Genomic DNA, 16,549 nt, shown 5'->3' with positions numbered 1-16,549 from the left:
ATAATAATAATAACCAAGTCAGAGCAAAGAAGGGATATTTAAAATTTGAAGGGGAATATATAAATATAAATATATATATATATATATATATATTTATATATATATATGTGTGTGTGTGTGTATATATATATATATTTTAATAAATTCTAGGAATGAAAATAGAACATTAGGAGTTTCCTTTTTTTTTTTTTTTTTTTTTTTTTTTTGAGAAACAACATTAGGAGGTGTTTAAGTTATGTTTATAATTATAACTATATTGTTATCTCATATTTTGTACTGAGTATAATAAAAGACACCAAAATTAAGAAAAATAAATTGGATACAAGGTGTAAGATTAGATAACAATTATATAAATTAATGTGCATGCAATTTGGAGATGTGCTCTTAGTCTACTATTTGAATTATGGGCTACGATCATCTAGACTTGTTAGGTTAGGTTAACTCCACCGTATAATTCTAAAAATTTTATCATTCATTTTGAATTGAGAAAATTATCTTTTACCATATCATCAATAGTTTGAATAAATAACCAAAATTGTGATAGTCAATATATATATATATATATATATTTTTTTTTTTAATGTTGATGATGCAATAAAATATATTCTGCTCATTTCCAATGGAATGGATAAGATTTTAAGAAATTTTGGTGGAGTTATCTAAAGAACTTTAGAGACTCTTATGTCATATAAGATAGGTCCCATGGTCACTATAATTAGATTTAGTCACATAAGCAAATCCATATCTATAATCTAAACCTTTTTAGCTTTTACCATAAATAGGTTTACATTAAAATTTCCAAATCGTTCTTCTTCTTTTTGTCTTTTTTCTTTTTTGTATGGGGGGGAGAGAGAGAGAGAGAGAGAGAGAGAGGTATGACTTTATGTATTGGAAAGGTATTCATTCCCCTCTCCTAATCAGTGAGTCTCGTATGATCATGGATTTCACATAAGAGATTAGATTTTATAAGAACGTAGTGTAAAACTCAAGTTTTTCCCCTTCAATCTCAATACGCCACATCATCATATTACATATTAAAAAATAGACATAACCATATTTAATCAATTCTAGTATCCATTTTTCGTCAAAAATTGTAATACCTATTTGAAAATCTAACTTAACTGTAAGTTTATTGAGATGTTATTATGTGTGGTTGAATCTATTATATGACAATCTCTTATTAGATGGTGTAAAACATGAGTTTTGCACCCCCAATCCTTATCAAGTTCGGACTCTTCACATAATCATGGGATTTTTAGGCAATGCATGAAAGAGTTATAACTAATTATAAGCAATTAAGTGTATCTAAATTTTAGTTTAATGTGACACCCAAAAAAAATAAAAATAAAAGGAGTTAAATTGTATGTTTAGGCCTAATATGATCACGCCAACATTTTTGTTATAATTGATTGTGTTGGTGGTGAGGTTACACATATCCTAACAATTATTTGGTTGTTTAAAAAAAAATCATGAATACCTAGTATAAAAAGAAAGAGAAATATTAGTATGTGGAAAAAAAAAATTAAAACTCTGATAATTTTATCTAAATTAAAACTCGTAATTAATCACTGTCAGAAGCATGTGCTCAGTTGACTGTTTGTCAATCTGATAGTTTACAATTGATATGGTTGATACTTGATAATGCAGTATTTAAATTGGTTCACATGTCCAATTCTTAATTCATGGGAGACTGGTTCCATTCGGTGGACAGATTTTGTGGGTAGCTTCAACTATTATAAAATGTATAACTAGTACTATTTAGCAAAAAAAAAAAAAAAAAAAAAAATGTATAACTAGTACTACCTGCATTTTTTTTAATAAGATTTTTTTTTTTTTTTGAACACAACATTTTTTTATTAAGTTAAAGGTGGCTTCTGCTCCTCAGAATTAGAATACTTTTGAAAAAACAGCTTAAAGCCAAAGCTTACTTCTCCTGTTATTATTATCATTTTATTTATTATTTTTTATAAAGTCTTTTCCTTTCCTTTCCTTCTATGCATTATGAAAATGCATTATGGAAATAAAATTTGGAGTTCATTACATAGAATACATATTTACAAAAAATTAATAATTGAACTTGGCTTGAGTCTAATGTTCTAATGCATCAGACTTATCACAACGGTGACATACACATGTTCACTTTTGATAATATGTTATAATTGCAATAATGTATTAAAACCACTAGCTCTTAATAATTTAAATTGGCCCAACTTATACCTTTTTTTTTTTGTTGGGAACTTCAAGAATTTCTTAAGGAATAAATACAACTTAATGTTTCTTTTTTTTTAATGAGAAAAACTTAATACTACTTAAAAAGTGAAGTAGTAGACTTGTAGGGTATTCAATACAAAAGAAAAGACTTGTAGCCTTGTAGGATATAGACCAAGAAATAGAAGGAAAAAAAAGGGTTTCTAATAGGATGAGGTCTTCACTGCGTGCCTCCCACCAAACAACTGTGAATTAAGATATGAAGACCAATATATATACCAAAGAATGGGCCATCAGTTCTGCCCACACATCATCATCTACTAATCAGAGAGGTTGTACATGATTAAGATTCATCACCTAATCATACTTATCGGTTGTCACTTCATCATTATTAATTATTATGATTTTTTGCCTTCTTTTTAGTGTTTACATGTTCAATAATTATGGGGCCACCTTCAACAGCATTGGATCTACAAGGAATTTCTTGACCCTGTTGTTTTGGGTTTTCTTTTTTATCATTTGGGTGTGCTGTCTCTTTAGTAAACTTTTTTTATTTTTTATTTTTATTTATTTAGTAAGCAACTGCATTAAATTTCAACTAATAAACATAACTACTATATTCTCAATATGATGAGCAAAGTCTCCTAGGGTCCCATGATTTTTCAGTTGTTAAAAACATTGTTTAGAATTTTGTAAATAATAACGAACATGGCAAGTTATTTGGGGGTTGGCTTCTCTTAATCATTCATAAGTTATTTGTAGGGTATTTATTAATAGCCATATTTTAATGAAGTCAAGCTTCCCATTCCAAATTTGATCTTGAATACTATTTCATCTAGACTAAAGTTTATAATTATTTTTAATAAGATTAAATTTTACAAAGTTTAAAGTGTATGTGATGGCCTCATCTATAATTTTAAATGACTTATTAGAATCAAATATATATAACTCTAAATACAAATAATAAAATATATACCATAAAATGGATTATCTACATTTCACTTTTCTTAATTTTAAAATTACAAATCCAAACGAGATGAGTTCAATCATGTTTTATGAATTGAAAAGTAGATATAAAGGAAAAAAAGAATGAGGAGAAATCTAAGTCATCATTTGTCAAGATCTAGAAGTATGTTAAATGGGGCAAGTACAAGCTACATAGGTACAAAATATGAGTACAAAGTGTAGTATTTTCTATAAAAATACTATAGTACAAGTGTAGCACGTATGACAAAATTGGATATTGACCAAAAGAGCTTGGAAAAGTAAGAGATAGAAAAGAAAACTAACGTGAAAGAAGGAGAAGAGCCGATACTTAAATTATTATCTAAAGTTTTAAACCATTCTTTCTTCCCAATTTTCTTCCCAGTTGGGGGAGAAAACAAAACACCCCAAAATGGTGAATCTAGAAAAAAAACACTCGATTCCACCAAAATCACCCCTTCAATCTAACAAATGCACTATTTAAAATTCTCCCTATTTTCTCTTCCCCATTTCTATCCTCCAAAATCACCCCATCAAATGGAGCCTTAGAGATGAAACCTAACTATGAAAATAGAGCCAAACAGGAAAAGAACTCAGGTGAATTGTGTAAAATCATTGCTGCAGTAGAAACTAATTGGCGAGGACCAGTCAACTAAAGATTTGGGCAGTTGTTTGCTGCATAATATAACTTAATGAACAGGGTTTTAAGGTAAAGAAGAAAATTTCATTAAAGAAAAGGGTAAAGCAGAAAGTGGTCACGTTGAAAAAGGAAAAAGAAAAGGTATGTTTTGATATCTAGCTTATTTTTTAACTTAGATGAGCTTGACTCATCAATTGACCAAACTATCTATTAACAAATTAAGAAAAAAAATGATATAGTTGGGGTTGGATCTTGGAAGTACTCAAAAACATGGTAGATAATTAGGTTATCAAATTTTCCAAAAACTTTATCAGGTAGATAAATGCTTATTAAGCTTAACATGCACAAAGAAATGAAGGATGCAAAATCATCATTTGAATCTTTTCAAATTATTTAATACTTATTTGGATTAATACTTTAATGTAAAAAAGAAATAATTTTTTCCCTTTTTATTTTTGAAATCCTTTCTTGAAAAGATTGGAAATATTCTAACCCTTCCTACTGCCGACATTAATTAAAGTTTAAGTGGAACTTTCTGATCAGTTTCTCTACTAGTTGACAGTTCTCAACAACTTTCTATGGTAAATTTCTGTGGAAACTGTGTTAGCTTATAATGACTAATTATCCTAAAAGCTAATATTAAATGACAATGAAACAAACTATGGTTTATTTAGTTGACCATTCACACCATAACAAACAATTAGTACTAACAATAATTATTAATTTACATAAACAGTATAATGTAAAGTGTACATTATAGGCAAAAAGATTATACACTTTCTCCCAAAAATGACAACTAATGGCTACATTGGAAGAATTCTTTTACCTGTAATATAGACTTTACGTTGTATTGTTCATGTAAACTAAGAATTTTCCACTTTATTTTATTGCCAATATGTTAGGTTAATCTCATTTTGAAAAACAATAACATAACGAATATAAATTTGTTCACAACAAATTTAATAATTGTTAAAGTAGTTAATTGTGACCGGTAAATTCGTAAATGTCAGTTATGTCCATCATTCATCATCAATATTGTCAAAAAAAGAAAAAAAAAAAGTGTTTGTAACTTTGTAGTAATAATGCTAGGAAAAAACACATCTACGCATGTTTTGGATTTCACATTTCTTTGACTTATTCTATTAGCTAGTGGATAGTGCCCATCCCTGCACATTCTTTTATGCCAACATAAAGATATAGGTGATGATGATCCTATTTTCTTCTTCTTTTTGATTAATCCACAACAACAATCAACTCAAGAACAGGCTCCACGTACGTATTGCATGACTTACACTTTACTAGCTTTTGCAATTTCATTGTATTGATTGCCAGCTCGAATGCACTAGTATGTATATAGTCCTAGGAATATGTCCAAGACTCGGGCCAAAATGCCAAAATATCCTTTTCGCCGAAACTTTCCAACAAAATGGCCTTGTCTGAAACTATTTAGGGATATGCCCTTATTTTGAAACTCAATTTTTAGAAAATCAAGTTTCAATGAAAAACTCGATTTGCCAAAAATCGAGTTGTTTGAAAAATCTTGCATGGAACTCAAGTTCCATGTAGGTTTTTTTTTTTTTTTTTTTTTTTTTTTTTTTTTTTTTAAGTTTGATTGCCTATAACTCGATTTTCACCAAATCGAGTTTTTCATTGAAACTCAATTTTTAGAAAATCGAGTTTAAAACAAGGGCATATCTCTAAATAGTTTCAAACAGGGGGCATTGTGCTGGAAAGTTTCAGCGAAAGGGGTATAACCCCATTTTGGCCCCAAGACTCAAATAAATGTAGGAAGTAGAACTTTAAAATTAAAGTTTTAGTAATAAATCATTTGTGATATAGAACTTTAACTAAAAAACTATTTTGTGTTCTGAGTATTTAGCAAATTATAGTGAAATAGTGCTTTAAGGTTATGGATATATATATATATATATATATATATATATATTATGAAATTATGAATATTAGATTGTGAAGTTTTTTATTATTCCTCAAAAAAACTTAATTTTTATTTTTCAAAAAAACCTTTAGAGTTCTTAATTAAAACTCGTTTCTTTATGCCCAAAACGCAACAAGAACATTGTTCTTTCCCTAATAATGGAACCTAGAGGGTATTAATGGACCCCATAAATTTAATCTCAATGGACGTAATTATCAAGTGCTCTTCTAAAGTAAGCAAGTTGGAAAAAGATATCTTCTCAAAAAAAAAAGAAAAAAAAGAAAAAGGAAAAAGATATTAACAATACCAAGGATGACATAATAAATTTCACATGTTTCTTCACAAATTGTTAAGGTGACAGATTATATATGATTAACGTAACATCATTTTCACATAGTATTATCATTGACAACACTTTTATTCTATATCAATCAGAACCTGTCACTTTAACAGTTATTAAAAAAAAATGAAAATTTTTGTGTTATTCGACTACTTATTGAAAAGAAAAATATGCTTATTTACTAGTTTATACTGATTCTTGAAGTGATTTTCTCTAGTGAAATGGTTCTCACATATGTATTTGTGGCCTTCTGCATATGTAGCACTCTTGTTTTTTTTTTTTTTTTTTTTTTATGAACAGTAGCACTCTTGTTTGTACCAATTTATTATGATGATCGCATAATTTGCATATATATATATATATATATATATATATATATAGGGATATGCCAACCTTTATTTTATATATCTATAATTTCATTGTTTCGTTATTTTTGTGTTTGTTGGGAACAAAAAAAAGGAATATGCCTCCACTTTATACACTGCGTGAGCATCTTTTCCATGCGTGCAGCGTACTTGTCAAGACAATTGAATTAATCAACGTAGAAAATGAGATTGAAAGTCACTAGTTAGGCTCTCGCCCTCATGTGATGTGACTATATGAACCACATGTTGGTCCATTCCCATTAGAGATGATAGTGAGATGTATTTGATTTGATTTTGATAGAATGACAGATGTGGTAGACTTTAAACCTACGATGTTTAATTTCATGGTAAGGTATCAGTTGGATTTTGGTATGAGTATGGAGTTTGAATTATATATCTCTTATTTAATGATAAAAAATTTTACTAATTGAATTGAGTGAGAATGTATATAATTTGGTAACCCATGTTAATCTTAATAAAATGGAATAAATTTGGAAGTAAATAATTGGGGTTGGAGTGAATTTGGGGTTTAGAAAAATCTAAGAGAGTTCCTAAAGTTAGATTCTTTCATTGTTTTATTTTTTACATCAACAACAAATGATGAGGGAATTTGAACCTTAAATATTTGGTTAGAAACATTAGAAGTGCTTAGCAGTTGATTTGCAAAACTCTTGGGTGCAGTTTGGATTCAGCTTATTCCAAGTCCACGTTTTATTGTAGTGCGTTTTGCTTTTTTTTTTGTTCAACCCACAATTGTTGACAATTCAACTGTGAAAAGTGCTCCCGTGCACTGTTCACGGATCCCACAAATTACACTTTTAACAACTTTTTCATTAAAAATGGGTCCCACATCACTATTCACACATTTAAAAAATATTTTGTTACAGTGTTTTCAGTTTTCAGTTTCAGCAAAATAAATTCTATCCAAACAGACCCTTAATGTATTATGTGGGAGTTTGAACCTTAAATATAGCATCGTGCCACATAAGAGAAGTCATAGCATCTAGAAGTTTGGATATTAATTATTGATTTCTCCCCTATGCACATGGTGTTTTGGTGGTTGTGTTTTTATTTTTTAGCCCATTGTTCACTTAGAGAGAGAGAGAGAGAGAGAGAGAGAGAGGATCCATTGTTAATGCATTTCCTTTTCAGTTTAACTCTCCTTAGCTAGTTACAAACCAATTGTAACTCTACAGTTGTATTTCACAATCATGGTTTGCCTTAGAGAGTCTTATTTTCACTTGGACTATATTCATTATGCTTGGACAGAGAAAGGTTGGTTTTTGGTGAAGTTATACTTTAGGAACGAGAACTTTGCTTTGTGGAAGTGTTTTTGTTGGGGCTTTTGAGTTGTTATTGGTTTTGGGCTTCGACCATAAGCCCCACACTTTGAAACCAACCATTGTTAAATGACAAGATGAGCTCATTCTCGTGTCATCTATGAGTTTTAATGGTTTGATTGTTGAATTGGATTTGGATCTCCTTGTTGTGGCTTTCTTTCTCACTAAATGCATTTAAGCTTTAATGTTAATGCTAGTTTGAGATGATTGCAAGTGGCTCTTGTGGAGGATCCCTCACACAAAAGTCAAGCATGCATGTGTTTAGGGAAGTGAATAATTGAAAGTAGGCTAAAGATTTTGTTTTATTTCCTTATTCTCCCTCTACTTTCAGAAGTATTATTACTTTTTTTTAGTGGATGTATGTTAGTCTCCAACTTCTATCTTTTTAGATTATCTACTTCTTTATTTACCAAAAAAAAAAAAAAAAAAAAAAAATCAAAGGAATCTTAATATTTGATTTGTATTAAGTTGATTTTTTATCTACCTTAATTATTTAAAAAGTTACTCAGAAAAAAAGAGAGGTTATTTTAAATGTATTTTTAGGAGTGTACTTAGGAGGTTCTCTACGAAATTAAGTATGAAACAGAGTCACTACGAAAAAGTTCTTGAAAGAAGTGTACTCATGGGTTTATGGGTAAATAATTAAACTAAAATAAAGTTAAGAAAAGTTTAATTTGGGAAATATTACTTGTGATATAAAAAAGTTCTCATCATTATATTCAAATTGAGAATTTCATTTCGAGAATGTGAAATTGGTAAGATCTTTTTATTCTTGTGAATACAGAACTCTCGTGATAACTGTTTGAAATCTTGAGAATTTATATCTTACCGTAGTTATTTTTTCTTTTTTGCCTCACCATTGCCACCTTCCCTCTTTTTGCCACCACCGTAGCCTATCTTTTGTTTGCATTGCACAGCTGGGTTGGAGAAGAGGAATGAATTTGATTAGTGAATTTGGGAATGACATGGAAGATCTCCTCTTGGATATAGAGCTTGGCTTATAGAAGCATCTCTCTTTTGCGTTTTGTGTTTTGCTTTTAATTACAAAGCAACTAGCAGTAATGGGTATATGATTTATATCCCTCTCCCTGAGTGGAAAAATGATTGCACTCCATTAGTTAACTTTATCTACAAATTTCAATAGACGTGTTTTTACTGTTACAGGCCTTGTTTTTCTTCTTCGGTCATTTGATAGGGTCTCCTTCATCAAGTGATGCCAACTGAAAAGACCCACAGCCCAATCAATTGTTTGTACAGGTTGGGCTTTGTTGCTCAAGGTTTTCTTATACAAGTGGGCCATTAATCAAGCCCAATTACTCCACTACACATGGTGGGCATTGCAAACCAAAAATTTTCTACTTTAGAGGGGCTTTATGACCCATGAATTTCACTTCATGGATTGAACCTTGTAAATTATATTTTCTTCATCCAATAAATGGACTTTACGATCCATAGACTTTTACTACATAGATTGGGCTCATGACCGATAACCTTCCTCATTGCCCATATTTGCACAAAATGGGTCATTTTGTGGAAAACACCTATGTCCATGTCATTTGAAAAAAAAAAAAAAAAAAAACCAAAGCCCAAGGTTCCTTTTGTATCAAGTAGGCAAGTGGGTCATTAAGTACTTAGAGTCCACGTATTTTATGAAGAAAGTAAACTAGCTAAATGGGCTCGTTAGACAAAATAGTGTATTAAAGGGTGTGGGTTTGATCTGTCAAGGTTTTCTTATCCAAGGAATCATGAAGAACCTAAAGATCTAACATAATAAAGACTTTAAACCTATCATGAGAACACTAAAAAGAGATAAAATACTCACAAAGGATTTCTAACCTATAAAAGCTCTTAGCTCTCTAAGGAATAGGCTAAAAGAGGAAGAGAGTAATAGGTTAAAAAGGGGATTCCGAACGCTAATAAAAGAACAATTTTTTTTTTTACAAAATTGTGCCTCGAATTCTAAAAACCTTGTTTTTAAGAAAACAAATGGCTACTCATAGAAACTTTTCACGAAGAATGTTCAAATGAGCAGAAGATGTTTTTGCTCCTAAGAAGCTCATTTGAAGTTCAAATGGGTAGAATGATTTTTTTTTTTTTTTTTTTTTTTCAGTTTTAATGAAATTCTAAAGAATTTCAAAACTTGTTTTATGAAATTTGTGGGGAAAAAAAACTAAGAATGAAACTATCAATGTGTTATGTGTGGTTTTTCCTATAAAAAAAAAAGTGTGGTTTTTGATATCTAGATTACTTACAATAGCTTTGAGTGTAATGGTTTCATATCAAATCAATGAACCAACTCAAATCTTGTTCATAGATGATAGAGCAACTGACACACATCCAAAGTCACTATCCAACTATTAGTCTAAACAAATATAATCTTAAAATTTTGTTATGGAAAGGGTATTGATTCTCAAGAAAGAAAAATCACCCTATGCTGACTTTTCTCAATAACAACTTCATCAAACTCCTTGTCCATCAAATGTAGAAATATGCCTGTATTTGGAGGTGCATTTCATCATGTAATTACTAACAAAAGGTTTTTGTAATCATGGAGTTAAATATATAAGGTAAAATACTTCAATAGGGATCACATTTTCAAAATGTGTTACATGGAAACTTATTTATGGTAGTGTCATGTTGAATACATCCAATATATGATTCAAACTATGAACAGTCTATATTTATCTCTTTATTTAATTGTAATATTAATTTGTATCTGATTCCTTTTATATAACTTCAGAAATACCTTGTTAGGCATATGCAACTGAGAGAGAATGAATAAATTTAGTTGAGGTTGCACAATCAATAAAAAATTGAAATAACTGCTTTTTATCCGTGATGTCAAATAAATAAAAAATTGTCTAGTGATTAAGTGTGCATTTTGATTAAAACAATTTTGTTCATATGTTGAAATTGGCAAAAGTATCATTATACTTTGTATATTATTAACAAAATATAAATAAAAGAAAAGTCCAAAATAATTATTTCTTAATACATTTTCATTTAATTATCTAATAAAATAGAACTTGATGTTTAAAAAAAATCATTTATGATTGATTTTGCATAATTTCGCAACAATTTCCTTGTACAACACTTAAACTTTGTTAAAAAAATCATTTTCCAAGTTATTGTGAAATCTAATTTTGCCAAGATTCATAAATAAAAAAAAAGTTAAATATTAAAGTTAACTTTCCTATAATCTATAATTCAAATAAAGTTTTATATTTTAAATGTCCAATATTATTCTACTAAATATAACTTATTAGTGTTGCCAAGTAAAAGGAAAAATTAAAATTGAAAGATTCCAAACATACAGAGTTTGAAAATAGAAAGCCTCAATTGCTTAGCATTATGTTATATAATATGTCCAATATTTTTCTAACGTATTCCCAAGTAAAAAAAAAAAAAAAAAAAAACCAGGTCGGTTATGTAAACCAAAGAGCAGCAAAATAGCACCTAAATCTCGAAGTCCCAAACTATTAATTTTGGATAACAAACAACAAAACAGTCAACACATAATCACTCTAATTAAAAAAAAAAAAAAATCAAACACACAATCATTTGACTTGGAAAAAAAAAAATGATACTAGTAACACTTTAATTAGTGTTTTTTTTAATATATAATTTTTAGTTTATTTTTTTTATTATAAAAAGGGGTTTACATTTTGTTAGGGATCATTGGCCACAGGAATGGGTTGGATGATCAATTTATTTTTTGAGAAATAAATTCAATTTATAAATTTTCAATTGTCATATTTGAGATTTGGACTAAATGAAACTGTTAGCTAATTTGATTCTTTTCCGCTCCAACATCTTCCTTATATTTGCAAAAGATTTTATTTATTTATTCCAAGAGACAAATCAATTGCTGCAGTTATGAATTTTAAGGAGAGTCTTGTCCATCGGTGCCTTATCAAAGCTTAACAATATCTCCACAAAAATGCTCATCCTTCAGCCAACCGATTCAAAGCGAAAGGGTCTATTTTTTTTTTCGATAGAACCTTAATTTCTTGTCATTTAAAACTAGTCAAAGGGGTTTATAATCGGAAGTTGACAATATAGGACAATATTAAAAATAGGATAATATACTATCTATATAAGATTTACATTATAAATTAAATAAATGCATGCTACACTTTTATCCAAATGTATACAATAATAATTTTTCTAAAAAATATATTATTATCAATATGTCTTGAATCTAGATAAGATAATATAAAATAATCCTCCTATAATAATATAATCACCGACGTCTTAATAGAAAAACTAAAATCAACAATCAGAATCTTTATGGCCTGTGTATAGTATATTTTAATCTTAAAACTAAAATATAGTATATGGCCAGTTCTTTGTCTATACATCAATTAGTTGGTATTTTTTAGTGTTCACTCTTGATGCATTGGTTAACTCACAAATACTTATGGGGGTAAGAGTTAGAATTTAAGTCTCAACTCTCCATTAAGGAGTTTCACACACATATATGCTTAAATTAGATCAAAGTAAAATTTATATTAAAAAAAAAAAAAATCCTCCTGTCCATTGTAACTATCCAAACATTAAAATAAAAAAATTGCAATTTGTCACCAATGCCCCACTAACAGTCATTCAAAACTTGGTGCTCCGAATTTTGTGAATCCAAGAATCATATGTTCACATGCATTTAATCAATTGAAAAACTCAATTATACTTCTTTAATCTTCACGTGGAATCATTACCGACCGACATTCAAATGTTCACATGCATTTAGCAATGGATCGTTAGTATTAAATTTGCAATTTGTCACTAAAGGTCCCAAGAACAGTTATTAAAAACTTTATTTACTTACTTTTGCCAGTAAACGGTCATATGTTCATATGCTTGTAAAACTCAAATATACTTTTTTATTCTTCACGCGGAATCATCATCAATCAGTGTGATTAAAGAAGCGAAATTGAGCAGTGCTGCCTTTACAAAACTTTAATCTTCTTTCTTTCTTCCTACCACATTTCATCCTTGTTTTTTCAACTTTCTTGTCTATCTCTCAGTGCTTTCTTTCACCCAACAAGAAGAAATGGCCGATGCAATCCTGTATGGCGTTGTGCAGAAGATCATTGAAAGCTTGGGCTCCTCCACTCTCCAACAAGTTGGATCAATCTGGGGTTTCAAAGATGACCTCGAAAAAATGTCAAACACTGTTTCCACCATTCAAGCTGTTCTTGAGGATGCAGAGGACCAGCAGGTCCAGAGCCGTCAAGTCAGGGACTGGCTTACGAAGCTCAGAGATGCAGTTTTTGATGCAGATGACTTGTTGAGCGAGTTCTCCACTCATGTGTTGCGGCAAAATGTGATGGGTGGTGGTAGAATGACAAAGAAGGTACGCGTTTTCTTTTCTAGCTCAAATCAACTTGCTTTTGGTTTTAAGATGGCTCGCAAAATAAAGGCTATGAGGGAGAGGTTTAATGATATAGCAAGGGATAGGAACAATTTCCAGTTGGAAAAGCGTCCTTTAGGGACAGCAGTTGTGATTAGGGGGAGGGACCAGACTCACTCATTTGTACGTGAAGAAGACGTTATCGGGAGGGAGGAGGATAAGGAGGCCATCATAGGTCAATTGTTGGACTTTGATGTGGGGGAAAACGTTTCGTTCATATCCATAGTAGGAATTGGGGGGCTAGGGAAGACCACACTTGTTCAATATATATACAATGATGAGAAGGTCAAGGCTTATTTTGAGTTGCAGATGTGGGTGTGTGTCTCTGATGACTTTGATGTGAAAACAATTGCTGAAAAGATACTTGCATCGGCGATCGGTACAAGGCCTAACAACCTTGAAATGGATCAATTGCAAATTGAACTTCGCAAAAGTCTCAACCAAAAGAAGTACTTACTTGTGTTGGATGATGTGTGGAATGAGAACAAAGAAAAATGGTGTAAATTGAAAACACTTTTGTTGGATGGCTCAAAGGGAAGTAAGGTGGTGATAACTACACGGACCAACTTGGTTGCAGATATTACCGGCACAATGCAGTATTTTCTAAAAGGTTTGTCAAAGGATCAATCTTGGTCTTTATTGAAACAAATGGCATTTGAAAAAAGGCAAGATACTATCAATCCTAAGTTTGAAGCAATTGGAAGAGACATTGTAGAAAAATGTTGTGGTGTGCCTCTTGCTATAAAGGCAATAGGAAGAGTATTATACAACAAAAAGACAGAATCTGAATGGTCATATATTAAGGATAATGAACTCAAAAATGTAATTAAGCTAAAGGATGATATTTTTCCTGTTTTAAAATTGCGTTATGATCATCTCCCACTACATTTAAAGTGTTGTTTCGCATATTGTTCGTTGTTTCCCAAAGATTATTTGATTGAGAAGTTGACATTGATACGATTATGGATAGCACAAGGATTTATCCAATCTCAAGAAGAGAACTTACAATTAGAGGATATTGCCAATGAGTACTTTGAGGATCTATTGTGGAGGTCCTTCTTCCAAGTAGTAGAAGAAGACAAAGGCATGTTCATGAACTTTAAAATGCATGACTTAATCCACGATCTTGCACAGTCGATTTCAAGTATTGAGTGTACACTGGTTAATTCTAATGCAAAACATGTGAACGAAAAAGTTCGTCATATATCATTCTCATTTTACAATGATTCATTCTTTGGAGAGAATTTAAACTCATTGGTTAAAGCAAACAAGATACGAACATTCATTTTGACATCCCATAAATGGAAGCATCTAGCGGAAGTGGAAGAGGGAGAATCAACTCTCAAAAAACTTATTTCTGCTTTTGTATATATCCGTGCATTAGATCTACATGGCTTAAAAATTAAGATGTTGCCAAATATCATAGGTAAGTTGATGTATCTAAAGTACCTTGACCTTTCCAATAATGATATTGAGGTTCTCCCTAGTTCTATTATGACATTGGTGAATTTGCACACATTGAAACTCGATTATTGTTATGAACTTAAGGAGTTACCAACAGACATTCAAAAATTGGTCAGCCTCAAGCATCTTGGTATAAATTCATGTTCCCATTTGACTCATATGCCATATGGAGTTGGGCAGTTGACTTCTCTTCAAACATTATCCTTATTTGTTGTTAGTAAGGACCCCATAGGTTCCTCCAAGCGCTGTGGTGGACTAGCAGAATTGAACAAGCTAAATGATTTGAGAGGAGAAATAGAGATTAAAAATTTGGAATTGGTGAAAGATGCTATCTCAGAAACAAAGGCCGCAAACTTGAAGGAGAAGCAGCATCTCAGTAGCTTGTCATTAAGTTGGAATTCTAGGCTTGATGATGTTATCAACGTTGGTGATGATGAAAATTTATTAGATGGCATACAACCACCCCAAAATTTAAAATATTTGTCTGTACAATGGTATGGGGGTGCGAGATTTTCAATTTGGCTTTCTTCGCTAACAAATCTTACTGAATTAAATATAGACGGTTGCAAGAAATGCCAACATTTGCCACCATTGTATCAATTGCCATCTCTTCGAGAGATATCTCTTTGGGAAATGCATAGTCTAGAGTACATATCAGACTTGGATATCACCAATGAAGTCTTTGCTTCATCATTGACAACATTTTTCCCATCCCTGGAGTCACTTTCGCTACAAGAATGTCGTAATCTAAAGGGATGGTGGAAGAGGGATATTGTTGATAACGGCGATGCAACAATAATGACATCCACATCATCATGGAGTCATCAATATCACCAACACATATCACTGCCTTCCTTTCCCTGTCTTTCTTACTTGACTATAACTGATTGTAGTAAGTTGACTTCCATGCCGCCGTTTCCATATCTCGAAGAAGAGCTTTTTTTGAGTTGCGTTAGCTGGAAGGCATTGCAACAAACAATGGCGATGAAGATGAATATGGTAGGAGCTTCTTCACTTCTCTCCTCCATCCCTCCTCTCTCCAAATTAAGGAAATTGAATTTGTGGGAGATGCCAGACAAAGAGCCTCTGCCAGAGGAGTGGCTTCAAAACCTAACTTCTCTCGAGGAATTAGATATTAGGAGGTGCTCTACATCTCTGTCTCAAATTCTGAGACATCTCACCTCTCTTAAGGTGCTGACCATTGGGGACTGCGAGGAAGTTGATCTATTTAGTGATGCGGACGATGATGGTACAAAATTTCAACATGTTAAGTGCCTTCAGTCTCTGTCTTTTACAAAAATTTCTAAACTCGAGTCTCTTCCTGCATATCTTCAATCCGTTACTATTCTCCGAAATCTCTCGATTGACGACTGTCCCAGCTTGATGACTTTATCGGAATGGATCGGCAACCTCACATCACTTCAAAGCCTTGAAATTGAAGATTGCCCTAATTTGACATCCCTTCCCGAAGGGATGCGTCGCCTCACCTCGTTACAGTCCCTGAGGATCTATGAATGTCCCCACTTAGAGCAAAGATGCCAGAAGGAAATTGGAGAGGATTGGACAAAGATTGCCCACGTCCCAAAATATTCCAATGAATCTCGGTGGAATTATTAATGATAAAGTCAAAATTCAGACTTGGCAAATGAGCTGTTGCTGCAGGACTCGCTGATATTGGAGTAACATTGTATTGGCAAGCCTAAAATTTCTCATGTCCCAAAATATTCCAACAAATTTCGGGTTTAACTACAGATATGCTTCAACTAGGTATGTCCTTTCTACATTTCCTTTTTCAGCAATCATTGAACTTCTTTTTTACTGTTTATCTTCTTCAATGCTGATGATTTTGCAATTTATATGCA

General features: G+C 31.4%; 1 protein-coding gene across 49 annotated transcripts in view; it reads left to right on the top strand.

Annotated features, from left to right (window-relative positions):
• The first annotated feature begins 12,688 nt into the window (after nucleotides 1-12,688).
• LOC126707661 (disease resistance protein RGA2-like) overlaps nucleotides 12,689-16,549 on the top strand; it is a 79,299-nt gene continuing 75,438 nt past the window's right edge. For all 49 annotated transcript variants that reach the window (XM_050407472.1, XM_050407465.1, XM_050407469.1 and 46 more), the window contains exon 1: nucleotides 12,689-16,454. In XM_050407472.1, coding sequence (XP_050263429.1) covers nucleotides 12,864-16,304 — 3,441 coding nt within the window. In that variant the 5' untranslated portion in view covers nucleotides 12,689-12,863 and the 3' untranslated portion in view covers nucleotides 16,305-16,454. The remainder of the gene's footprint in view (nucleotides 16,455-16,549) is intronic.

This window comes from Quercus robur, chromosome 11 (genome assembly GCF_932294415.1).
Source record: "Quercus robur chromosome 11, dhQueRobu3.1, whole genome shotgun sequence".
Classification (NCBI taxonomy): Eukaryota; Viridiplantae; Streptophyta; class Magnoliopsida; order Fagales; family Fagaceae; genus Quercus; species Quercus robur.
This window is presented reverse-complemented; position numbering and strand designations above follow the sequence as displayed.